This window comes from Rhinopithecus roxellana, chromosome 3 (assembly GCF_007565055.1).
Source record: "Rhinopithecus roxellana isolate Shanxi Qingling chromosome 3, ASM756505v1, whole genome shotgun sequence".
NCBI classification, from domain to species: Eukaryota; Metazoa; Chordata; class Mammalia; order Primates; family Cercopithecidae; genus Rhinopithecus; species Rhinopithecus roxellana.
The window spans coordinates 114161481-114187890 of record NC_044551.1 but is presented as its reverse complement, the minus strand read 5'-3'; the positions used below and the strand labels follow the sequence as shown (position 1 = coordinate 114187890).

The 26410-nt window shown below is 34.1% G+C and overlaps 1 protein-coding gene across 3 annotated transcripts in view; it reads right to left on the bottom strand.

Annotated features, from left to right (window-relative positions):
* Positions 1-26410, bottom strand: part of SPINK5 (serine peptidase inhibitor, Kazal type 5) — an 81213-nt gene that overhangs the window by 38936 nt on the left and 15867 nt on the right. For all 3 annotated transcript variants that reach the window (XM_010383366.2, XM_010383368.2, XM_030927914.1), the window contains exons 5-16: positions 19479-19606; positions 17431-17494; positions 16344-16471; positions 14389-14452; positions 11141-11268; positions 9696-9783; positions 7328-7455; positions 6029-6110; positions 4697-4824; positions 3847-3928; positions 3377-3504; positions 311-359 (exon numbers count right to left, since the gene is read on the bottom strand). In XM_010383366.2, coding sequence (XP_010381668.1) covers positions 311-359; positions 3377-3504; positions 3847-3928; positions 4697-4824; positions 6029-6110; positions 7328-7455; positions 9696-9783; positions 11141-11268; positions 14389-14452; positions 16344-16471; positions 17431-17494; positions 19479-19606 — 1197 coding nt within the window. The remainder of the gene's footprint in view (positions 1-310; positions 360-3376; positions 3505-3846; positions 3929-4696; positions 4825-6028; positions 6111-7327; positions 7456-9695; positions 9784-11140; positions 11269-14388; positions 14453-16343; positions 16472-17430; positions 17495-19478; positions 19607-26410) is intronic.

Here is a 26410-nt window from a genome sequence, read left to right as displayed (position 1 = left end):
ATTAGTAAATGGCATAAGTTAATACTCTAACAAGAGAAATCTAATAAAAGCCAAATATGGGGAAAATTCATTACAAAAACTTAACACTCCACTTTTTATGAAATAAACCTCAAAATTTGAATAATTATGAAATCAGATTGGTACCCTGGACACTTCTAAGCAAGACCGTTTTTGTTCAGGTTAAAAATGTTCTTCATTTGTTTCAGGCATGAAAATTAAGCAGAAAACATTTATTCTAATGAGTTAAGTAAAGAACTGTAAAGAAATGAAAAATGTCAGGACGCAGCACCAGCATTCCTGAGAATATTACCTTTGCAGCTTCTCTTTTAGCCTTTGCTCTTGCTCTTTCTTCTTGTTGACTGTAAAAAACCGAAAAGAAAAAAGAGAGAAGAAATGGATCTTTGTTGTTGTTGTTGTTTTTTTGAGACGGAGTCTAACTCTGTCACCCAGGCTGGACTGCAGTGGCGCCATCTCGGCTCACCGAAACCTCCACCTCCCGGGTTCAAGCCATTCTCCTGCCTCAGCCTCCTGAGTAGCCGGGATTACAGGCACGTGCCACCATGCCCGGCTAATTTTTTTAGTAGAGATGGGGTTTCACCATGCGGGTCAGGCTGGTCTCCAACACCTGACCTCATGATCTGCCTGCTACATCCTCCCAAAGTGCTGGGATTACAGGTGTGAGCCACTGTGCCTGGCCAGAAATGGATCTTAATATAGTAGAATAGATCCTTAACTTTCATAGCTTGATCATTTATTGTTTTGACTATTCTCAAACAATGCCAAATATCCACCCATAGTGGTTTATAATTTTATTAGACAATAAACAATTATGGTTCACTCTACCTCAAGAGAATGGTGTGCAAGAGAAAGCCCCTGAATTAGGGAGTAAACCTGTTTAACTTCCCAGTATATGTACTGCAATAGTACTTTCTTATTTGCTGATTCTTTTGCATGTGTGATTACTCTCTATAGAGAGGTAATATTTTATCTTCTGAGAGGCAGTATAGCATGGTGGTTAAGAAGAAAGACCCTGGAGCCAAATTCTATGAGGAAAACAAGAAGTACCTTAACCTCTCTGTGCTTTCCTCAAGTGTGTGTGAAGGAGAAATAGAAGAAGTAATAAAAGTACCTTTCTTATTGGAAAGTTATGAACATTAAATGAGTTGCTACATGTATTGCAATTAGAACAATACCTGGTACATAATAAAATAATTGGTACAATTGTTATAAGGGTTTGATATCATCATTATTGTCATTATTGAAAGGAAACTTTCCTTCCAAAACTAGGCATAGGATGGAAATGAACTGAAAGTGATAGCTGTTACATTTTGGATAACTAACAGTGTTGCAAATTGAGCTTCGTGGATTGGATCCACAACATAATTAGATAGATAACACAAATAGTTCAAAATGTAGAAAAAATTACATAATTTGTGAAAATGTTTTAATGTGTCCCAATCAACAAAAGACTTGCACATAGATCAAACTAAAACTTTTTGAAAATTGGAAAGATTTTTTTCACGTGGTATAAAAGTGTGAAAAACAGAATAATTCTCAAAAAAAATCAGTCACCTTTGTTAACATATCTATAAAACATGAGGTGATAAAGGTTATTTCTTTTCAATAAAGAATATATATATATATTTATGAAATAAACTGACTAAAATAGATCCAAAATTATGGGATTGTTCATACATCTTTATATGAAAACTGATCTAACCTTTATCACAAGTCTAAGTTGACTAAAACATTTAAACAGCATTTTCTTTCCTCAAAGGAAAATTGTCAGAGGAGGCAGCAAAGATAATCACTAAGTGGCAGAATTAGTTTCCTGCTACTGAAAGATTAATGTAAGGGAGAACAAAAAACAGGTTGAAAGGCCTTGCTAAGTGATTATTTCCCACATCAAGAAATACACTAACTTTTTCTTCATCTATAAGTCCCACATCCTATCCTGACTTTTCCATCATTCTCAACTGTTCTGGGCCTTAGTTTTGTTTTTGTTTTTGCTTTTCATCTGGTTTCATCTATTTCATATGGTTGTTGCGAAGACTAAATGAGATTAGGTAGCAAAGCTCTTAGCAAGTGTCATATAATCATATGCATTCAACAAACATTTGCTGTGATCATTATATGGTCATCATCTTAACTTTCCTTCTAATAGATTTTTAGTGCTCCAAGCTTCAAATGCTATGGGAAAATATGCTGGATTATATTACTTTCTATATGGGAAGACTAAATAAATTAAGTCCTTTCTAAGATTCTTGGCACATGGGAAATAAAATGGGTTTTTTTTTTTTGTCAAAAATCGAGAGTTTAAGAAAAGCCTAGTCATGCTTTTGAAGGGCCGGCCATATCATGACATTCATTCTAAAGACCTATTTTAGGCACCCTATAAATAGACTCCCAACTCCTACATAATAAAATCTCCATTCTTGTCTTTCTCTGCTTTATTACAAAGTCAATCTTCATCATAAGCCCAAATCTTTCTTCCCATAGCTCTTTTCCATTTTAATTATATTCCTTAAAATCACACAGAATAAGTAGGAAGAAAGATAGTGAACAAAAAAATCTCACAAATTTTCCATGCATTGTAATATTTTACATGTAATCATATGTATTTCCTATTTCATCTGAGAATGTTTTCAAAAGACTAAAAGCAATTAGTATAATTATCATGAAGTATTCTCTTCTCTGGGTGAATGATTCTAGGTTACTTTTTAAATGTCATATTCTGCACTTCACTTTTTTAACTTGTGTTCTTCCTTGACAAATAATAATTGCACATATTAATTGAATTCAGTGTGATGTTTTGGTATATGTATACATTGTGATGATTAAATCAACCAATTTACATAGTTGTCTCTTGATACTTATCTTTTTTGGGAAGGTGTAAGGACATTTATAACTTACTTTTTTAATATTTTTGAAATATACAATACATTATTATTAACTGTAGTCACCGTGCTGTCCAATACAGCCTATAAACTTATTCCTCCTGCTTAACTAAAACTTTGCACCCTTTGATTAACATTTCCTCATTCCCAACCCTTACCCTTATCTACCCTCATTCTCTGGTAAGCACCATCCTACTCTCTACTATTAGTCAGCTTTATTTAGATCCCACATATAAGAGAGGTCACACATTATACGTTTTTCTGTGTCTGGCTTATTGTGCATCTCTTTATATCACAATAGAAAGCCCTCCACTTGTTTTATTGTTGCTGTTGTTTGTTTTTAGTCCATTTAAATATGGCCCCCAAAACTGAAAGCTACACTGAAGAAGAAAATGTATTATTCACAATGGTTTGAAAACTTCCCATGGAAATTCCCACTGCTCAATCCTCAGACGCTATGGGGCTACTGCTCTACTCACAAGAAGACCTCACACATGGAGCAGGTGTTGCCATGCATTTTCCCATCTGGGCCCTGGATGGGGTCATTCTCTCTGGTGCAAAAAAGTGGTCCGTTGTTCCTGAATTTGCGGTATTCACTACACAACTCCTGTGAAATTGAGGAGGGAAGTTGAAGGTGTTGAACATAGGTTGAATCAGATTGCAAAAATAGCTAAAGCTTGTGCTTTTTTTCTTAAATGAGGATTAGCAATTGGCTTATTTTAGAATGATTAACTTTGAAGGCATGGATTTTTTAAGTGATAAAAACAATGAACCCATCAACCAAGAAATAGTCACATATGCATATGTATAACTGCACACATGCAAACACACATGAAAACACAAACTGTACAATTGTTTCATAGTTTTAAGGAATGTACGTGTTCCCTGAACATGATCTGTGGAGCCTCAGGGCCATATCCCTCTGAGTTGTTGGAGGAGATACACTCACCTCAAAGGAAGCTGTACTCTTAGATTGTCTTTTGTTTCTTGATTCGCCTTCCTTCTTTTTCTTTTCTTCTTCTTCTGCTTGGCTAAAAAAGGATGGTTAAGAAGAGATGAGTAAAAATCATTGAATCTCCATATTAGAAGTGATCTCAAATGTAATTTAATTTTACACTTAACTATGATTAAATTGTTTTAATGTGATATGCCTAACCCCGTGCTTGCACTGTGAAATCCCCACAATCGCATTATAAAACTACTATTATAGCCCCAGCATACAAATAAACTGACAGAATGCATAACTCGCCTGAAGATGTAGAAATAATAGGTACAGACTTGGGATTTAAATTCTAGTCCAGAGATGGTTTTCTAAATTTCCAGTGCTCATTACTGTATCTCTAATGACTCTCAAGCCTTTGCTTTAATCTGCCTGTAAAGCCTGTACTTATATCATCCTTGGAATTCCATGGTAAATCATCCATCTTTGAAACCCTCAAAGTGTTAGGAAGTTCTTCCTGGCATCCAGTTGGAACCTGTCTTCCAGGGCTTTCATCCATTGGTCCATTGGCCTCACTTTTATTCATGGAGATAAGTTAGAACTTGTCCTGTTTCCACACTTAAAAACCAAAACTACTTGAGTATTTCAAGATTGTGACTGTCTCCTTGCTTAAGTGTGAAGTCTTAACAATCTTCAAAGGACATGGATTTTCAAATACATGTCTCCAATCAGACAGTTTCTCTAAATATTCTTTAATTCTTTCATTTTTATGTTGAAGTGGCCCTCCCATGATTGAACATGGAAATGAAATAGACAGAACAAAATAATTCCTCATGTTCCCAGCTGCAGGGCTACTCACAAGAAGACTTCACACATGGAGCAGGTGTTGCCATGCACTTTCCCATCTGGGCCCTGGATAGGATCATTCTCTCTGGTGCAAGCAAGTTTTCCATTCCTCACAAGCTTTCGATATTCACTGCAAAGCTCCTGCCAAGACAGAAGAAGTAAGTTGGCCATATATTTTATTTCTACTTAAAGCAGAAGGTTCAAACATCTACATTGGCAGAAACTAATGTTGCAGCTCCTTGAGCAGAGGATTTTAATTGTGTTTTTCTCAGATGTAAAATTCAATTCAACAACAAGAAAAACATCATATGCTAAGAGATAGGAAAAAATAAAACATAGTACAATGTCTCGATATAATACATGCAATATGTAAGCAAATTCCACTATAATCTAAACAGAGTAAAATAAGTACAAACATACAGGGTACAAGAAATCTGAGAACTCATAGGCTGGAACCATGAAATCTGACTGTGAAAACCAGGGAAGATGTCAGGGAGCAAGAACAACTTAGGTGAGACTGTGGAAGTGTAAATAGGATTTGACTGAGCGGAAAAAATGAATTGGGAAATATGCACACAGGTTTATGAAAATAAAATTAGCTGAAAAACACAGGTAGGAAAAGACATGGCACATAGCAGAGCATGATTTTCTGAATGGAGTTAAGGGTACAAACAAGAGGAGAGAGAATGGGATTAAAGCATATCCTGTATTTGATGATGAGCTGCTTGTGGGTTTTAAGTAAAGCAATATTATGATCTTATTTACATTTTGAAACATTGCTCAAACTATGTTAGGGACACTGGTTGGACAAGGGAAAGGATAGAATCCAGAGGGAAAGTTAGGAGACTTTTATCATCAAAACCACTGGGGATGATGACTGAGCCAAGGCTTTGGAAACTAATATTGTAATATTTCAGGGATGAAAATCATGCTTTGGGGAATAATCAAGGTATTTTTATCTCAAATTAGACGTGAAATATCAGAAACTCATATGTAGAAAGCATACATGTAGAATTTCTCTGGAAAGTAGTTGGCAAAAGCTAACAGTCTGTAAGTGATAAAACTAGAAGTAGAGCTCAGTTTTTCAGCTTTTAAACAATTGGGTTTTTTTGTTGTTGTTTTTTTGGTTTTTTTTTTTTTTTTTTTTTTTTTTTTTTTTGCAGAGTTAGTTTTGAATCAGCAAGAATAGATCAATCTTCCCATATAAATTATCTCCATACCATCCCCAGATTGAAGAGTTAAGACATTCTGGGGATTTCTGCAGGACAAAATCTCACCCTTTAGGCTCTTAAAATTTGGTCAAATTATAGCACCAAGAAGGATTTTTCGGATGGATTCCACTCACTGCATATGAGGTTGCTTTTCCAGATTCTCTTTTATTTCTAGCTTGTGCTTCAGCCTTTTTCTTTTCTTCATTTTCTGCTTGGCTGAATAAGAGGAAAAAGAAGCAGATCCATTAGAAACAAACACATGCCATGATTTCTCCACATCCTTGCACTGTTAACTGTTCTTCCTCCTTAGACTGGAGCAATTTTGTCCCTTTATCACTATGTATCAATGAGAAGCAACAAAATATCCTCCAGGATAGTATGGTGTTCTGATTTCTTCAAAATGTCTTTTTAATGTTGAAAGAAAGACAACAATAGTGGATCTGAGAAACTTGCTTTCTGTAAATTAGCTTTCTTGCCTATAGTAAGAAAAGGATCCCAAATCATGGTGACATAACCTGAAGGCTGAAAGTGGCCTTAACAAAGCACATCTACTCATCCCCTTGTTAACCAGAGAAGATGAGAGGTAGAGGGGGCCTTGGCTACATCTCAGGATATGACTACAACCAAGGTCTCCTCCCTCCAGACCATGGTCTATCTACCACACCATGTGTACCCTAGCTTTGCTTTAAACTTAAATATTTTGCTTACTTATAGCTGCTTCATCTAAAGGACAAGATGTGAAAAAAAAAAACACATAATAATTTCCATATACTGATAAAACAAATAAGTTTAAATTTGCTTTGTACAATGGAATTGCACAGTATGTGCAGTTAACTGATGATATTACAACCATGTGTAGTTGTCAATCAAAACATAAAAAGCCATAGATTCTAAATATAAGTTAAATACTTAATTTGAGCTCAGCCAAAAAAAGTGAGAACTTTCTTAAATTTTGAAAGAAAACTGTCCATTCTAACTTATTGAGAAATGTTACATTACATAAAATAATACCCACTGTAATTTTATAGGAGTTTTGTGTTGTTTCATGGGACATTTGACTTTATTCCATTTCTACATTAAGCTCAAGCTTTGGACTCTTAACTCCCATGGAAGATGAGATACCTATAAATTGCTAAAACAGGCTGGCTAACATGTGAAGTTTCAGGAGTGAGGGAGCAACTAATATTTGTACAAGTTCATGTTTGTCAGGACATTTCAGTGCTAAAAGAGGGAGTGCCAGAGGAACAAGGCTTCTTACAACCAACAACTTTAGGTACTTACTCCCAGCTCTATTACTGATCTTTTCCATGTAACGTATTCAACTCACTTCCCTGTCTTGAGCCACGGTTTCCCCATCTACAAAACAAGCTGTTTCTATTAAATTACCCGCCAGATCCTTTCTTTCTTTGACATTCTAAAAAATCTATACTCACAAGTAGGCTTGACACATGGAACACAAGTTGCCATGCATTTTCCCATCTGGACCACGAATAGGGTCGTTTTCTCTGGTACAGAAAAGCATTCCATTCCTCGCCTGATTTTCATATTCACTGCAGAGTTTCTGAATAATGAATATGAAAAAGTTTAGATATAGTTCTGTTTTCTAGGTATGAATGTTAAATGTTATTTTACAAATAAATTGAAAAAGGGAAATTAAGGATGAAAAATAAAACTTTTAATATTTAGGCCCATCCAAAAATTGTGATATTTCTCTCCTTGTAATATCCATTTACATCTTCAACGAATGTTTAAGTTAGGAATATATAAATAGAAATATTATTTATTTATATTTATGTTCTTTATTAGTCAAATGGAAAGGATAAGTAAGTACAACATAAAAAGCTAAGAAATATAACACTAGTATGAATTAAGAGTGTACAAGTACAATGAAAAGAATAATTCATGGAAGTTCAGAGAACTTATGTCTAAGTTCTATCTTGAGAATGTATTTGGGAACATAATGTGGTAAAAAGGCCATCCAAGAGGAATTAAATGGACAAACACACAGAGGCATGAAAGAACATGTTATTTTTAGGTAACTAACATATATATGAATATAGTGGCTAAATAATTAGTTGGATAAAGAGAAGAATATTTGGGAAATGGTCAAAAGGAGACCTTGAAAATCGAAGACCACTAAACTTTCAAAGGAATTCGGATATTACTCTTAGGCAATGGGGAAATTATAAATGTTTATAGAAGAAAATGGCAAAATCAAATCTTTGTTTTACAAAGATTATCAACCAGATGTGTGGAGGATTTGATTGACCAGGGAATGAAGTTAGAGACACTAATTATATTATAAAAAAAGACAAAAAGAGAAAGAGGGAGGAAAAGAGAAAAAAGAATAGGGAGATAGATTAGGAGAAAAATAAAAAGGAGAAAGAAAAGGAAGAAAGGGAAGGAAGGAGAGAAATTGGAAATAAATGATAAAATAGTAGTTGACAGATATTTGAGTATTAAAATTAAAAGAACTTGGTAACCTAGGACCAAGGGGAAGAAAGCAGTTCAAAATGAGACTTAGGCCAGGTGTAGTGACTCACGTCTGTAATCTTGGCCCTTTGGAAAGTTGAGGTGTGAAGATAGCTTGAGAGTGGGAGGTCAAGGCTGCAGTGAGCCATGATCCCACCACTACACTCCAGCCTGGGTGACAGAGAAAAAAAAGAAATAAAATGTGAAAGAAAGAAAGAAAGAAAGAAAGAAAGAAAGAAAGAAAGAAAGAAAGAAAGAAAGAAAGAAAGAAAGAAGGAAGGAAGGAAGGAAGGAAGGAAGGAAGGAAGGAAGGAAGGAAGGAAGGAAGGAAGGAAGGAAGGAAGGAAGGAAGGAGAGGGAGGGAGGGAGGGAGGGAGAGAGAGAGAGAAAGGAAGGAAGGAAGGAAGGAAGGAAGGAAGGAAGAAGAAAGGAAGGAAGGAAGGAAGGAAGGAAGGAAGGAAGGAAGGAAGGAAGGAAGGAAGGAAAGAAGGAAGGAAAGAAGGAAGGAAGGAAGGAAAGGAGTTACACAGGAAGAAGGTGGCCTGATGGAGTGGCTTACTTAGGAGAACTGTTGACTGCCCATCATAGAAGTCTGGAAAACTGTCTATAAGAAATAAGTTAGGGTTTCTATAGGAAGTGAAATGAATATGCTCTAGAATATCTTCAAACATTGGAATTTTATAGCATCACTGACTAGTGGAACCATAGTTTTTTGTTTTCATATTCTATGAAATATGAAAACAACATGGAGGATGAATTAAATCTTGAAGATTGAGAAAGATGGAGACTGACAGTGTACAGACCAGGCACGATGCCAATACATCAATGCAAAAGAAAACTATTAAGTGTCTGAACTAAGAGGGTAGCAGTAGAAAAACAGTCAGGTGACTAGTTAAAAGATGCTTAGAAAGCAGAGCACAGTATAATTGAAAAGGAAGCACATTAAAATTCAACATTGATATTGTTTTTGAAATAAATACCTTCACAATAGCTACCACACATCAAAGAATACATGTCACACTTTGAATTCAATGTTTTGATATATCACCTACATTTACGAGTGCAAAACTATATTATTAATGTGACTTGATTAATTTCCTCCATACACAGCTAGAAATTGTAATGCCATAATTTTTAAATCTAAGTTTCAGAAAACAATAACTATAAATTAGTTTCCAGTAAACCTACTAGTAGTGTGGAAAATATTAAACAATATTGAAAATGCATACTACATAATATGCACTCTCACTCACACATACCCCGCACACACACACACACACACACCCCACACACACAAGTTGTAACTAGATTGATCAAACTGATTCTCACCAAAATTTCTCTTTTAACTTTAGTTTTTCCATCAGCTTTTCCCGAATTTTTATCTGTTTTACTGTTTTCCTCTGAAAAACGTCGCTTGCTGGAAAAAATAAAATATATGAGTAGAGAGGCTTCCGATCTTCATGTTACAAAACAGTCATTAGGTACAGATGGAAAAATATCTAAGTTGTCCTGAGCTTTAGTATAAACACTTTAAAAACACCTCAAATCCCCCAAAAGACCCTTTAATTTCACCGTTATACCATTTCCTTCCACTAAATGATCTTTTTTCTCATCTCCCTTTCTTAAAAGAAATTTAAAACTCTTCAGCTTAAATTCTACCTTTTTGAAGAAGACGTTCCAGGTCCCAAATACAAATGAGCTCTACGTGTATTGCTATGTTTTTGTATCTGAATAGTCTTCTTTTATGCAACGGTTTTTATTATATTTTGCAATATATAAATATGTGCACATGTCCATGGTTTATTTCTGCTACTGAATTTAAGCTTTTTGAGAGTGGGGATCTTCATTCATATCTTAATTCATTCATATCTTAATTCATTCATTCACTCATCATTTAGTGTGTAATTATAGTGTTTTGCGCATGCGCATGCATTGGCTGGGCCCTGGGTATGCAGGAGTATATAATACAAACACATACCCTGCCCTCTTGTAGTTCTTGAGGCTGGTAGAAGAAACTGAAAGTCAACAAATATTTGGAGAAATAATTGTATAATTGCCAACTGTGATGGTGGTTATAAAAGACAATTACTAAGGATTATGAGAATTTAGTTTCAATTAGGGAGGGACTTTAGGAGTTCTTATCCAAGGAAAGATAATCTGAAATGTAATCTACAAGAGGAGGGGACATCAGCTGGCCAAGACTCGGAGGAACTGGCATAGGACAGGATACAGGAAAGGGCTTGTGGAGCTCGAGAAGCAGGAAGTGTCATGAGATGTCATCTAAGATATCTTCATAAATGCGATAATTTGTATGTTGTGAGATCTGCCCTTCTCCCAAGGTCATATGTCCCAGATAAAAAGATAAGACTAATCCAATTAATCTGTAAACCTGAAGTATCTAAGAGTGTTCCATCAACACTGTTACTATGGGATAATTACTTAAGAAAAACAATCAAAGTCTTGGTACCTGCTTTTACCCCTATTCTATACTAGAATTAGTTCACAAAGAGGTTCACAAAGGTCACAGGCGAATGTTAAGAAGTATGTTGTAAGTCAGTATTTCAACTGGAAAATGGAATCCATTTGTCCTCAGAAATAGACAAACATCAGTAGCACCTACTCACTAGGTGGCATTATGATTTGTGGAGGACATAAAACTGCTTAAATGGTTCTCAACAATAAAGCTTCCTTTCAAAGTTATTTTTACTCATCAATCCAATCAATCTACACTTCGACCTTTTGAGTCACTCTGAAAAAACTGCTTCTATACTCACAAAATCTCAGCACACAGGGCGCATTTGTTGCCATGCATCCTGCCATCAGGGCCACGGACTGGATCACTCTCCCGTGTACAAAAAAGTCTTCCATTTCTCACTTGTTTTTCATATTCCTTGCAAAAATCCTTTGAAAAGACAATTATATTTATTTCACTTCATTTCATTTCAGGATGTTTTATTTTTTGAGACAGGATTTTGCTGTATTGCCCGGGGTGGAGTACAGGGGAGTGATCATAGCTCACTGAAGCCTCTAACCTCTAGGCTCAGAGATCTTCCCACCTCAGCTTCCTAATTAATGGGACTACAGACATGCACCACTACATCCAGCTAATTTTTTTCTTTTTTGGTAAAGACTGGATCTCATCATGTTGCTCAGGCTGGTCTTGAATTACTTGGCTCAAGTAATCTTCCTGCCTTGGCCTCCCAAAGTGTTGAAATTATAGGCGTGAACCACCACATCAAGTCAACACGTAATTTTATTTACCATTTTTCTACTTTTTAATCTAGAAACTTTATAATAGATTTATTACCACAAAACATCAGGTCTAGAAGTTGGCAAATACATACAACATATTAATGAGAACTACTAAGAAATAGTAATTATATTGTCAACTACTTGGCACTTGTATGCATTATGTGGTATGTTTATTATAAGGTAAAAAAGAGCCTTGGAAAAAATAAGGCTGATCAAGAGTTTTCTTGGATTAAAACTGAGTATTTCTTTTTAACTTTCAAATCAGTAGGCATCCGGGGATCTCTTTCATGAGCTTCCAGCACAAACACAACAAAACGCAGCAGCCAAATCCACACACACACACACACACACACACAATTGTGAGAAGATGAGATGTCTAAAAGTGACTTAATATGGATCAAGTCAAGAATAATTCAACCTAGTTTGTAAGTATAAAGAAACAAGATGCTATCCAACAGTGTTACATTTACTTTAGTTGATTTTCTCTATGGATCTGTGGATAATTTTTGTGTATTCTGCCTTCTCTATCCACAATCATTTCTGACATTGCAGAGAGAGAGTAGATCTAATTTCCTTTCACTCTCACCTTAGATGGATAGATCATCAAGACTGATACTGATTTAGAAGAGCTAAAAAAGGAGTGACTCTCCCATCCCCCACAAAAAAATCCGAGAAAGATTTGTTTTCAGATTTCCTAATGCTTTGGTTCAATACTTTCAGGCTACTTTCTGTGTTTTGAAAACTCTACCATGTGATGAGGGCTAAACTTTACAAAAAAAGTGATACTCTAAGCTACTCTAGGCTTGGGGATCTCTACGTCATTACACATTTTGTGGTGGGATATAGTACTAAAATATGACCTACAAAAAATCCTGGTCTATAACTTTCTTTTCAACTGTGTGACCTTCATCATTCCATTTCAGGCAAGAAAACATGGGCATAAAGAGCATGGTTAGGAGTCAAATGATCTGGGCCACTGTGCCTCTCACCCAACTGGGAGACCACAGTAAAGTCCCTTCTCCTTTGGAAACACAACGTTACTACTTCTACAATGAGGTTTTTGGAACAGATGCTCTGTAGGATCTTTTCTAGATCTAGCATTCTTTGGTTTTTTAAAAAAATAATTTAACTTCCATTGGGATGCTTTAACAGAGAATCCTAACTGCTTCCTATTAAGAAGATATTTATTTTTGGAGGAGCAATGGATGTGCTCCAAACTTCATGTTTGTAACAATCTAGAAATGGAGACGCAGAAGACAGTCACCTGATAATCATAGCATGGCATAAAAAATTAATGCTCAATGATTCTCATAAAAGAAACAATGATAATTTCAGTTTATAAGTTGTGACTCATCCAAGGAGATTCTGAAGAAACACTGTGTATGCAACCTAGTGACAAGTTAATTATAGGGAACATATTGAGCCATCACAATAAAGCAGTCCTATTCACACCATCATGCCCAGTGACCCCACCAAAACAATGACCCTAGCCACAGAGAGGAAGAGGGAAGCACAGAGAGACCTGATGAAAAACAAAAGAAAACAATTCTCTGTGTTTATGAAGCAATAAAATGTTAACTATCACAGGATGACCCAAAGTTTTAGACTGAAATTTAACAAGCACCACAAAAGAATTCCTTTTCAATCCTTGGCAAGTGTTGCATAAACTGTAGATGGTTCTACTTAGTTTTCCTAAATGTAAACCTTTAATACCCTATTTAGGGTGAGAGCATTGCTTCATTAAATAAGCATTATGAACTGAAGGGCTAGCTCTTGACTACCAAAAGGTGGTCTTGTTTCTTCCTTTAGGAAAACATAAGCCCTACGATCTTCAAAAAGGAGTGCACTTGTATTCGCACAAAAGTGTGCAAGATGTAGAATCACAGTCCAACAGGAAGGTAAAATTCAGGTCATTTATCCAACCTCTTTATTTTGCTGACAAGGAAATTAAGGCCCAGGATGATTATTTACTTAGTCTCCCACACCCAGAGCATGACAAAAACCAAGGTTAAAACTCAGGTGTTCTGACTTCTCAACAAAAGGTTAGCCATTTAGCAAAGAAACTACTATCCCTCTCATTGAAAGTAGGTTATTTAAGAAATCCAGGCTGTATTACCTAAAATGCTTATTCAAAACTTTTTATACTAGATTGAATAATTAAATTATCAAGTAATTTCAAAAAAATAATTTTAAGGACTTTTTAAAAACACAATCTAAAAATTTGTCTTTTTTTTTAAGCAGAACCAAAACCTTTATAAGTGCAGGTTTCTCTGAACAGAATCATCACAATGGAAAAGTGAATACCTTCAACTTGTGTAAATTTAATTACACATAAAATGTACTAGTAGATATAGTGTTTAAAAGACTCTGTCACTATTTTAAAATTATTCCTGTCTAATTTATATTATATTGCCATTTTTAAACAATTCATTCAGAGTAAAATGGGTTTACACTAAACCAAAAAGAAGGCTGCTAGAAATTAAGCAGAATTGGTTTGTATAAACTTTCTATCTTATACCTTCTTTTGGGGGCTGGAGGACTGGAGAAACATGGGTGGAAATTGCACATTTTGGGCCTTAGGTAGGAAATGCTGTTTTCAATCTGAATCTAATGATTAATATTCCAGGAACAGTCAATGGGGAATTTTGATATTAAGAAAAATATATAATAATAAAAGACAATGACTTTATTTCATTACTCAAAGGTTTAGGCATAAATTTGTTAATATTTATGACCACAAGAACCAAATTGTGTTGGTGAGTCATTTTACCTTTTCAGCATTTCGTCGAATTCTAGTTTCACCCTGCCGTTTGGCATTTTCAGTTTCTTTTAAACTGTTAAGAAAAGTAAACAGTTGGTCAGTTTAGGACTCAATCATATTTTCAGTATCCTCAGTCCTGTGCTAAACACTTTCATACCCTCTGCTACGACTTGCTGAAAATGATCCACTTACGAGAGACAAGCATTTCCCTGTCTTCAATGCCTGAGCCAGAGAAATTGCCAAAGATAAGAAAAGGCAGAAAGACAGCAATAGTGGATCTGGGAAACTTGCTTTCTGTAAATTAGCTTTCTTGCCTATAGTAAGAAAGGGTGTGAAACTGATTCACTGACAGTCAATTAGAAACTTTGTTCTGTAAAACTGATAATAATAAAAAAAATAATAATAATTATACAAATAAAAAAAGATTATAACACCATATTTTCACTATACCTTTTCTATGTTTAGACATACAAATACTTACATTGTGTTACAACTGTCTAAGGTATTCAGTACAGTAATACTCTGTATAGGTTTGTACTCTAGGAGCAATAGGCTATACCAGAGATGGGTTATAGCCCAAATGTCTAGCAGGCCATACCATCTAGGTTTGTGTAAGTACACTCTATGATATTTGCACAACAACAAAATTGCCTGATGATGCATTTCTCAGAATGTATCCCCATCATTAAGGGGCACGTGATTGTATATTCATTTCAAAAGTTATAATTTTTTAAAAAGTTAAAAAAAAAAAAACTGAATGGGTGTGAGTGACACCTTGATTGACAAACAGAAGATTGTCAGGAAAATTCCCTTTAACAGGCAGAACCAAGAGCTTTAAAATAATGCTGTGACAAGGGTGAAACCAAACTGAGCATTTGAGACATTGCCATCCACACCCTTGAGTATAACGTTGTATGTCTTGTAAAGTATTTGTTTGCTTTCATGTAAAAATATTAAGTTGTTAATAAAAGCTACATTTGAATTGAGCTTTAAGCCCCTTTCACATCTATCATTTGATTAGCATCTCATCCTGGAGATAGGTGTGGCTATATCAGTTCCCCAGAGGAAGAAACGAGGAGTTAGAGAGGTCAAATTCCCCTTTTCACGTAATGCATAAAAAGAAAAAAAAACACAGAATTAGGACAGATTTGAAACTGACAGAACATGTCTCCTAGATAAGAAAGTGGAAATCAGGCTGATTTCCTGTCTGGAAACCAGTTATCATCACTGTTTTACAAACCTGAATGGACATGTCCTTGAATTCTACAAGGACTAACTGTAATTTTCAAAGGCAGGTGTGATGTTTACTAATCAGTAAAGTTCCAGTGATATAAATATGGCAATTTAAGGCTTGCTGGCACATGAATTAGATAATCTAAACATTGTTTAACAGCCAGAATATGACAGACTAATTAGATCTTATCCACATCTGCCTCTTCAATGTCCAAGCACTGCCAGGCACTCAGATAAAGATTAACCCAATAGTCCTCCCTTTCCTAATGATTCGTGTTCCACCTTTTAAACTAATAAATAGATTTGGACACATGGCATTATTACTATTATTTTTTTAATTAGCCTCACATTACTCAGGAAGCGTCTCTACATATGCCCAAATGAAGCAATGGATGTCAAACGACTGACCTAGATCATTCCATAAGAAAGTGCTTTCTAAATTTTAAAATATTGTGCCTTATAAAACACTATGCATTTTCAAATTACTATAATTTAAAAGAAATAAGAGTCTTGAATTTAATAACTAACTATGACCACCCCATTCTCTCCTTTTAAGAAACTTCAATCAATGATATGAAGAAAAAGAAAAGAAGCCACTCTGTGAGAAAGGCTATTTTACATTGTAAAGACAAATAATTGCATGAAAAGGATTTTATCTCCCTGCAGAGTGATTCTCAGGGCAGCAACCAAGAGCATCATCATCAAGTCCACCAGGGGAAGATGCTACTTACAACAGCTCAGCACACATCGCACACTTATTGCCATGCGTCTTCCCATCAGGACCAAGAACAGGATCATTTTCCCTTGTGCATCCAAGTCTTCCATCTTTAACAAAGGGCCGAAAAGCACTGCATACATCCTGAAGAACAGGGAAAAGAACTGGAAAGTTACCAAGATTGTAATGTTGATAACACCGTTTTCAGAAATATTGTAAAACTCAGTCCCGCTGACATTGCTGTGGGCCACTTAGAGCAGTACCAGCTGTGTGATGTAGCTCATGTGTAGATGTAGCTCAGTAAGTACTCTATAATTCATGTGGTTAAATAAAAGACTTTTTTACTTGTTTATCCATTTATTTAGTAAACAGCTAACCCACTGTGTGCCAGAACTCAGACAGAGCACAGTCCTTGCCATTAACTTGCTCCCAATCTCCTAGGTGATAAAAAGAGACATTTAAAATAGCATGATGCTAAATGACTTGGTGGAAGTAACCTCAGGTGCTCTGGAAGCTTGTAAAAAGGGCATCAGACCTTGAAAATTAGGAAAATCATTCATCTGGAAAAAGACAAGTGTGACATGTATGAGATCCTTTCTTCCTTCCCCTTCCCCTACCATCACAGGCTCACAAAATTGTATCATAGAAAAAAATCTATTTAGTTCAAATCTCATTTTAGGTTGAACAATTTGTCCAAGTTCTCCGAACAGGAAGTGACACTGCTAGGGTTTTAACTCAGGCTAAGTGACTGAAGTGTACTGCATATGTAGTTTCCCTTTCATTATTTCTTCTTCTTCTTCTTCTTCTTCTTCTTCTTCTTCTTCTTCTTCTTCTTCTTCTTCTTCTTCTTTCTTCTTCTTCTTCTTCTTTTTAATAGAAAGCAGAAATAGATTGAAAGGTCTAACCACCAAAGTAATGTGATCCAGTTTCAGAGACTATAATTAGCTTTTTCATATTAGTGGGCAGTACCAGGTATTCCATTTCACATAAAGCAAGAATTACTTCCTTCCAAGGCTCCCACCTAAGAAGGAAGAGGAGAGCACCTACTTCCTATTTGAAGTTAGCGTCCCAGTATTTCCCATCACACTGACATTTGACCTCACCTGCTCTGGATTACTGCTCTTACATTCCCCTTCACTCTTTACACCAATTTGGGACCCGGTTTTCCTAGAATCAAAAGTTAGTAAACACAGCAGTTTAATATCACAGAACTTCCCACCATTCAAACCTAACCGCTCTACATTGCGTTTTCATTATCCTTTGCTCCCGAAAACAGCTGCCACATAGTATTATTTCATTACTTTTTCTAATAAAAACCACTGTTTATAACGTAAAGTCAAAGAAATGTAGTTAACATGGAAGAGATGGTAAAGATTCAGACTTGTAAGTATTATTTACAGCAATCTTTTTTTAACCTTTATTTAGAGGAGGGATCCACATCAGAAGATGGGGAAAAGTAAAGCTTGTAACTGCCTAATAGATACCCCTCAGTCCCCAAGGAACTCTGTTGTTTTAAATAAACAAAGTCAAATTTGTATTATGTAACATCCCATTATACTACTTTTTATTTGGGTTTTGAAGACTAGTATTCTATTTTTCATGGAAAGTACATAAAGTCTTGATAATTAATTTTGTTCAGTCTAGTAGACCTTTAAAGTATATCTGAAAACACAGAACCGCAAATGTAAGAGATATTTCCTAATTTGTCAAAAGTTAAAGCGAATGACAATGATAATATCTGTAAAACAATAAAAATTTAGTAAAAGCGACATAAAGAGAAAAACTAAATATTTAAAAATGATAAGAAAGAAAGTTATTTCAAAGGATATCAGCTGAGGGAGCACTATAAAAATCAAATTTTCAATTTTATTATAGAGCCTCCTAGCAGCCAGAGCTGTGAGGAAAACAACACAAGGAGAAGTATGATTCTCATCGCATAGTACAAAGAAATATACCAGAAATTAGGGGAGAGAAACTTACACCTGGACCAGAGATTTAAAGACTTATAATAGGATTCCCCACATAAAGACACGGTAAGAATTGAATATATAGTATGCTCATACTTGTGCTACACAATATATATCTGATAAAAATCTGTATGTTCTTCATATATCTGTGTTTGTTTTCTGTTTCTCTATGTTGACCCTTGTTGAGAGTTGAGGACATAAATTAGTGCATTTCTGAAAATACCATCATGCAAAGGATGAGAGTGTTTTAACGCAGTTTTACTTTGCTGAAAATATTTATTGCAAGGAGAGCTAAAGCTTGCAGGATCTCAGAAAGTGAATAATTATAATATCCCTCATTAGCCTATATAAACATTGGATTTTATATTTGCAAAGCCTTAAGACCAGACAATTCAAGATTGAGGTCACAAGCCAGAACCTGCAAAGCAGGTATGTCACCTTGTTGGTGAAGACAGTTGATAACCAAACCTAGCATTTAGGGTGGAGAAAGAACAAAACACAGACAAGATATAGGACAGTAAGATGCCTTAGCTATTTGGTAAATGTTTAGAAATGGGAAGAAATTTAATATTGAAAGTCCCAATTATCTACCTTAATATTACATATTATTAAGCACTTAATAAACATAATTTGATGATGAAATAATTCTCTGTGAAAAAGGATATACTCATACATAAACAAATAGATGATAGATGATGGATAGATGGATGTATGTATATACATATATATGTATGTGTGTCTACATAAATGTATTCTATATTCTGTTATATATTATAATCATATAATCTATATCTTATAGATTATAAAATAGTCAATCTATATTTTATTATAATATTAACTCTGTTTTATTATATTAAATCTATATTTTATTCTACATTTTAAATATAAAATCTATAATATTTTATAGATTATGAACATATAATGTATAATCTCCCTATCCTGTCTACTTCATAAAGTGATAACCATCTGATAAATCCTACATAAAAGTGCTTTGTAAAATATAAAGTGTTACGCTATACACCTTTATTTGTCTTCAGAGTAGTAAAATAAGTGGTACTAATAATTTAGGAATGGCTAACTCCCACACAATGAATCGTTATCTTAAAGACTGTAGGAAAAACTGTGTCATGTAATTATAGAGAGAACATGTTTTAGGGAGAAAGCCTACTTCAGAGAATACTCACGCATTCTCAGCACACAGTTCACATCTGTTGCCATATGTTTTCCCATCTGTGCCACAAACAGCTTCATAAAAATCGGGACAGATAAAATCCCCATCTCTTTCTCCTTTTTTAAAATCATCACAATTCAGCTGCAAAAGACATGATCAAGGAACATCAAAATGTAAGAGACAAAATAGTTCTTAGATGTATAAATAGATTAACATTTTAAGCCCACAATAATGTAAATTGCTGGAGAAGAAAAAACATATCATGAAGGCTATAGTGAGCTAATAAATTTATGGGCACTAAAGCATGATCCAAGAACAGAGGTAAAATTAGATTTCAAAAGAAAGAATTTCAGTATCACTTCAGCCACTTGCTGTCTGGGCAAAGTAGGCCAAGTCACTGCTCTGCAACTTGGCATACTGTTTGTCTGTCCAATCCTGCCTGCCTTCTCCACAGAGTAGTAGTGAGGCCCAGTAGATTATGGATATGAAAGTTCTTAGTAAACTATAAACTACAGTAAAGTTTCTGTTATTATAGGTTAGGAGAGTAATTAAGAGCAGGATTGTTTGTTTCATATTTCTAAGTCTGCCGCTTAAGCTGTTGGACTTGGGCAAGTTATTTAACACCTCTCTGCTTTAGTGTCCTCATTTGCAAAATGGTTATAATTTCGTCAACCTCTCAGGACTATATAGGGATTTAAATATGTTAATTCATGTATAGCACCTGGAACAGTGCCTGGCACAGAACCATTTATTGTTGTTGTTGTTGCTGTTTTCAATGTTTTCTCTACTGACGAGCCAAGAAAACTAAACATCTTTTAGGTATGGCAGGAGAAAGCCCAAATCATCTATTCTAATAACCTGACATATACTTAGGAACAAACTTGATGGTAAAGAAAAACAAATGCACAAAGTAATAACTGAAGACTAGTGTTCAAGTCTCAGACCTGCCACCCACTCACTTCACCTCTTTGCACCTCACTTTCCTCATCAGAAAAATGGAAATTCATACCCTACCTATATTCCAGATTTGCAGTAAGGATCAAGTGAGTTCTTATGAAACACTATTTGGCAACTTATTATTGTGAAATGATCTAGCTAGAAAAGATACAGAGTTAACTTGAATTTAACTTTTATCTAAAACCAAATAATAAAACTGGATACTTTTTCTTTAGAATATCACATTGCAAAATACAATTTCATGTCATCATTGTCAAAATAAAGACATTTTAATGAAAAATATGAAACACTTAGAATGTAGACCTATGATGAATCAGTATATCACACAATATAAAGAATAAAAGTAGGATACAGAAGATCAGGTTGAGAATGCTCTTATCTAGAAGGAAAAGAACTGAAAATAGAAAAGAAAAGCTAAAGAACATACTCCACTATTGATATGTTTAGAAAGAAGTTAAAAATACATTGAACATAAGATAAACAGTGGCCTATATATGTTGTTTCATTTATTTATTTGTTCATTTTTCCACAAAATTTATGACACATTAGCTACACTTTAGCACTCTTCTGGACTGTGAAGCTGCCACAGAAAAGAATAAAATAAAAGAGAGAGAGAGAGGAAAAAAATGGAATACATATTCTAAGGAGCTTACATTCTGATAGAAAGAGACAGATACGTACCACAACTATAGATTACAGTAAGTGCTTTCAAAAATAAACAGAAAAATACAATAGTGATCAGAATGGGGATTATTTTAGACATAGCAGCAAATAGTAATTAACTCAAAACAATCACTACTATCCCCCTTAACCAGAAAATCAACAGCAACGTACTAACTAGGTCACAGGTGTAGACAGTGGAATGACAGCGCAAGTCAAAAGGCCAGCTGAGAGATGATGAAAACAGGTGCAAGGATTTATGACTACACCTCCTTTCCCTCCAAACCCCTAGGTGGTGAATCACAACCTACAGAAAACACCTCTTCCTAATGTTGACAATGCCTGAGAGCTTACCATGGATTCCCGACCTGGTGAAGTGGCAGCAAACTAGAGTTGAAAAGAGTGGATTCAGAACCTCCAGCTCTGGGTCTTATCTCTTTTCTATCCTTATACTCACCGGAAGGGCTACATACTGAAGCTTGACATTGAACATGACCTAACTGAATTTAGCAGAAAAAATGAATACAGCCATTATGGAATATCACAATAAAAATATCTGTATATCTGACAACTAAAAAATAGAATATACTAAATAACATGTATCAATTGAAGTAGAAACATTGGAACGGGCAGAAAAATATTTTATCAAGTCTAACTATGCTGTGGAGAGATAAGAGAAGATATCTGCATAAACAAATGTAAACCAATAACAAGAAACAAGTTTTAAAGGAAAAACAAAGTGGAAATTTTGAATATGGAAAATATTCAAATGATAATAAATCTAGCAATATAAAGAATAAAGATGGGATAGGTACAAATAAATAATGAACCTGTAAACCAGATGATCAGATCAAGGAATTCTCCTAGAAGGCAATGGAAATAAGAAACTATTTTTCTAAAACAGGAAACGCTAAAGAACATCTAAAATAGAGTTAGAAGTCTCCAAACGAAGGAAATAAATATAGAAAGAAATACCTGAAGAAAGGAACGGTTTCTATAATTAACAACAACAACAAAAAGAATAAAAGAGAGAAAAGCAGTAAGAATTGTAAACTAAAATCAAGTTAATAACAAAATTGTGTTTACAGAAAATATATGGAGAGCAGATTAACATACATTTGGAGAGAAGACAAAGATATTGACAACAGACACAGATATTAGCAATAGAATAAATAATCAAACAATGGCTGTTTGTTTAGGGATAGTCATGATAAGAAGGAAAGTAAATCACCACCCCAAAAAAAGCTAGAAACAAGAAACTACTAAGTATAGTAACTGAAAATATTTTTAAAATGAAAAAACCAAGTCTTACTGTAACAGAAATAACAATAAATACAAATGGGCTATACCTAAAAATTAAGAGACAATTGGTAACTGGATGTTTAAAAAAGAATCAACCCATGTATTGAGAAAAATTAAAACTAAAAGGCATGCAAGTATCAAAACAATAAGATAATAAAAATATACAAGACAAAAATGAATAAGAAGAGAACATATGCAGCAAATTAACACTTAAAAATTAGAATTTAGTCCAAAAATGTGTCATAAGTGACAAAAAGGACAGTACATGAAGTAAGAAAAGATAAGAACAAGAACAAGAAAGTATAACAATCATGAACATATATCCACCTAATAATATAGACTTTAAATATGTCAAACAATACAAATAGAATGTAATAGAATTAAATAAATCAATAACTGAAGTTAGAGATTTAAGCAAACACTTCTCAGAAATTTACATATTAAGTAAAATAAAAAGAATCTTAAGCCATTAGATTTTTATAGATAACTACAGCCAAGAAACAGAAAATAAACATTTTTTTTAGAATATATAAAACATTCATAAAAGCAGAATATTTGTTAGGTCACAAAGTATTAAGAAATAACAAGTAATCAATACTACATTATTTATGTTATCTGACCAAAATTTAATAAAATTAAAAGCTAATATAAAATATTTAAAAGTTCCACATATTTAAAAATTAGATAATCTATTACTAAATAACATTGGGGTAGAGAAATTAAGAAGTGTTTGGGGCCGGGCGCGGTGGCTCAAGCCTGTAATCCCAGCACTTTGGGAGGCCGAGACAGGCGGATCACGAGGTCAGGAGATCGAGACTATCCTGGCTAACACGGTGAAACCCCATCTCTACTAAAAAATACAAAAAACTAGCCGGGTGAGGTGGCGGGCGCCTGTAGTCCCAGCTACTCGGGAGGCTGAGGCAGGAGAATCGCGTAAACCCGGGAGGCGGAGCTTGCAGTGAGCTGAGATCGCACCACTGCATTCCAGCCTGAGCGACAAAGCCAGACTCCATGTCAAAAAAAAAAAAAAAAAGAAGTGTTTGGAAAGTAATGATAAATAGAAATACTTAAAGCATAAATCCTGAGATACATAATTATTAATATCTTTAAATATATTTGTCAGAAATTTTTTAAAAATTAAATTTAAAGTATTCCTCAATCCCATTGTAAAATAAACAGCAACGAACATAAAGAAACAAGAATTAACACCATAGAAAACAGAAACAACAGAGCATATTATCAAAAAACCTTTTATAAAAGATTTCTAGTAGGACTGACCAAAGAGAAAAGCAATATGAAAAGTAAAAATATATGGAATGATAATTAAAAATAACCAAATAAATGTTGAGACATTAATATGATGAAAGCATTTTATGAGTATCAGTATGCTAATACATTTGAAAACCAAATTGGATATATGACTACAAAAAAAGTATAACATAACTACCTTTGTTATAACAGGTCAATAAACATTAATCCAATTGATATATTGGTCTCAGATATTCCCACCCCAAAATAACTCAGTCCCAATAGATTTACAGTCTATTTTTCTGAAGGTCTAGGAAAACTTGTATTAAATAATAGTAATGTACAAATCGTTCCAAAGTAGTTACAATTATATAAACTGAAAAAATTCTAAACAGCTTTATTGAGGTATTACTTACATACTATAAAAGTCACCCATTTACAGTGATTGAAAGTGATTCAATGATTTTTAGTAAATGAATAGAGTTGTACAACCATCATCAGAATCTGGTCTTAAAATATTTTCATCACCCCACGAGATTCCCCTGTGCTTCTGTACAGTATGTCCCAGCTCCCAGCTCCAGCTTCAAACAATCATTAAACTTTTCTCTGACTCTGTAAATTTGCCCTTTTTGGACATTTCATATAAATGGAATTATAAATATGTAATTGTTTAATTCTAGCTTCTTTCACTTTGCATAGTGTTTTTGAAGTTCATCCATACCGCAAAATTGTCAGTAGCACATCCCTTGTTATTGTTGAATAATATTTCAATGTATAAATATACTCATTTTGTTTATCCATCCAGCAGTGGACATTTGGATTGTTTTCAGTTTATAACTATTTTAAAAAATGTTGCTATAAATATTCACATGCCTGACTTTCTATGGACGTGTATTTTCACTTCACTGAATACCTAGGACTGAATTTTCTGGATCACATGGCCAATCTGTTTAAATTTTTAAGAAGTTCTCAAACTGTGTTCCAATGTGGCTGTAACCTTGTATATTACCCCGTTCTATCCATATGTGTTCCAGTTTCTCCACACCCTTTACATTTTGTATTTTCTGTCTTTGTGATTATAGTCATTCTAGTGGGTACGTGTAGTGATACCCCATTGTGGTTTTAATTAGCATTTTCCTAAAAATGGTGTTGGACAACTTGTTATGTGTTTATTATCTTTGGTGTAATATCTATACTTAATCGAGTTGTCTCCTTATAAGGTTGTAAGAGGTTTTTATATTTTGTCGATTTAAATCCTTGCCTACTTTATAAGTCGTGACTATTTTTTCTCCCTATGACTTGCTTTTTCATTGACTTCTTGTTGTCATTTGAAGCACACAAATTTGCAGTTTTTACAATTTATTACTTTTGTATTCATGGATCATGCTTCTGATTTTATATCTGAAGTCGCTCTACCTAACCCAAGTTCATGATTTTTTTCCTCCTATATTTTACTTGAGAAGTTTTATATATTTAGCTTTTACAATTGGTACTAAAATAAAATTTAATTTTTGTGTATGATATAAGGTAAAATTCTGTTTTTTAAAATTAACTATATTCAATTTTCTCAGCATTATCTTGACATATTGCTTAACTATTAACTGACCATAAAAGTAAGTAATCTCAATTCTATTCCCCTAGTCTTTATGCCTATCTTGAAATAATAGCACACTGTTATGATCACTATTGCATTATAACAAAATTTAAATTCAGTTACTGGTAAGTGTCCCAACATTTTTTATATAAATAGTAGGATCAACTGCTCTACTTCTACCAAAAAGAAAACCTGATGAGATTTTGATTGGGAATATGTTGAATTTATAGATTAATATCGGGAGAATTGCCATCTCAACAATATTGAGTTTTCTCATCTATGAACATGGACTATGTATTTCACTAGTTATTTGGATCTTTCATTTCTCTCAGCACCATTTCATAGTTTTCAGTGTATAAGTCTTGTACTCATTTTGTTAAATTTATTTCTACATTTTTATGCTATTGTGAATGAAATTAATATTTAAATTTTCAAATTGTTCATTGCTAGTATATAGAAATACAATAGAGTTTGTATTATTAATCTTGCACACTGAAATCTTACTAAACTCATTTATTAGTTCTAGTAATTTTTCTTTTTGTGGATCCTTAGAACTTTTCACATATGGTATCATGTTTTGGAATTAAAGACAGTTGCTTCATTTCCAATAAAAAATGTATTTAATTAATTAATTAATTTTGCCTTATACTGGCTAAGAACCTCCAGTACGATGTTGAATAGTAGTGGTGACAGTAAACCACCCTGTGCTTTCTTCTCAATCTTAAGGGCAAAGCACTCATTCTCTAACCATTAATTATAATGCTAGTTGTAGATTTTTCACAGACGTTCTTTAACAGACTGAAAAAGTTTACTTCTATTGATGACATTTGTATGAGTTTTCATCTTGAATGAGTGCTGGATTTTCATAAGTGATTTTTCAACATCTATTAAGATAATCATGTGGTTTTGCCCTTTATTCCATTAATATAGTGTATTACACTAATAGATTTTCTGTTCCTAAACCAACATTGCTTTCTTGGGATACTTCTTATTTGGTAATGATTTATTTTCTTTTTCGTATTGCACATTTAGTTTGCCAATGTTTTGTTAAGGATTTTTCTGTCTATGTTTATGAAGAATACTTGTCAGCAGTTTTCTGCTTTTGTGATATCTTCTACATTTTGTATCGGAATAATGCTGGACTGATATAATGAGCTGTAAAGTGTCTCCTCTTCTTTCTGAAT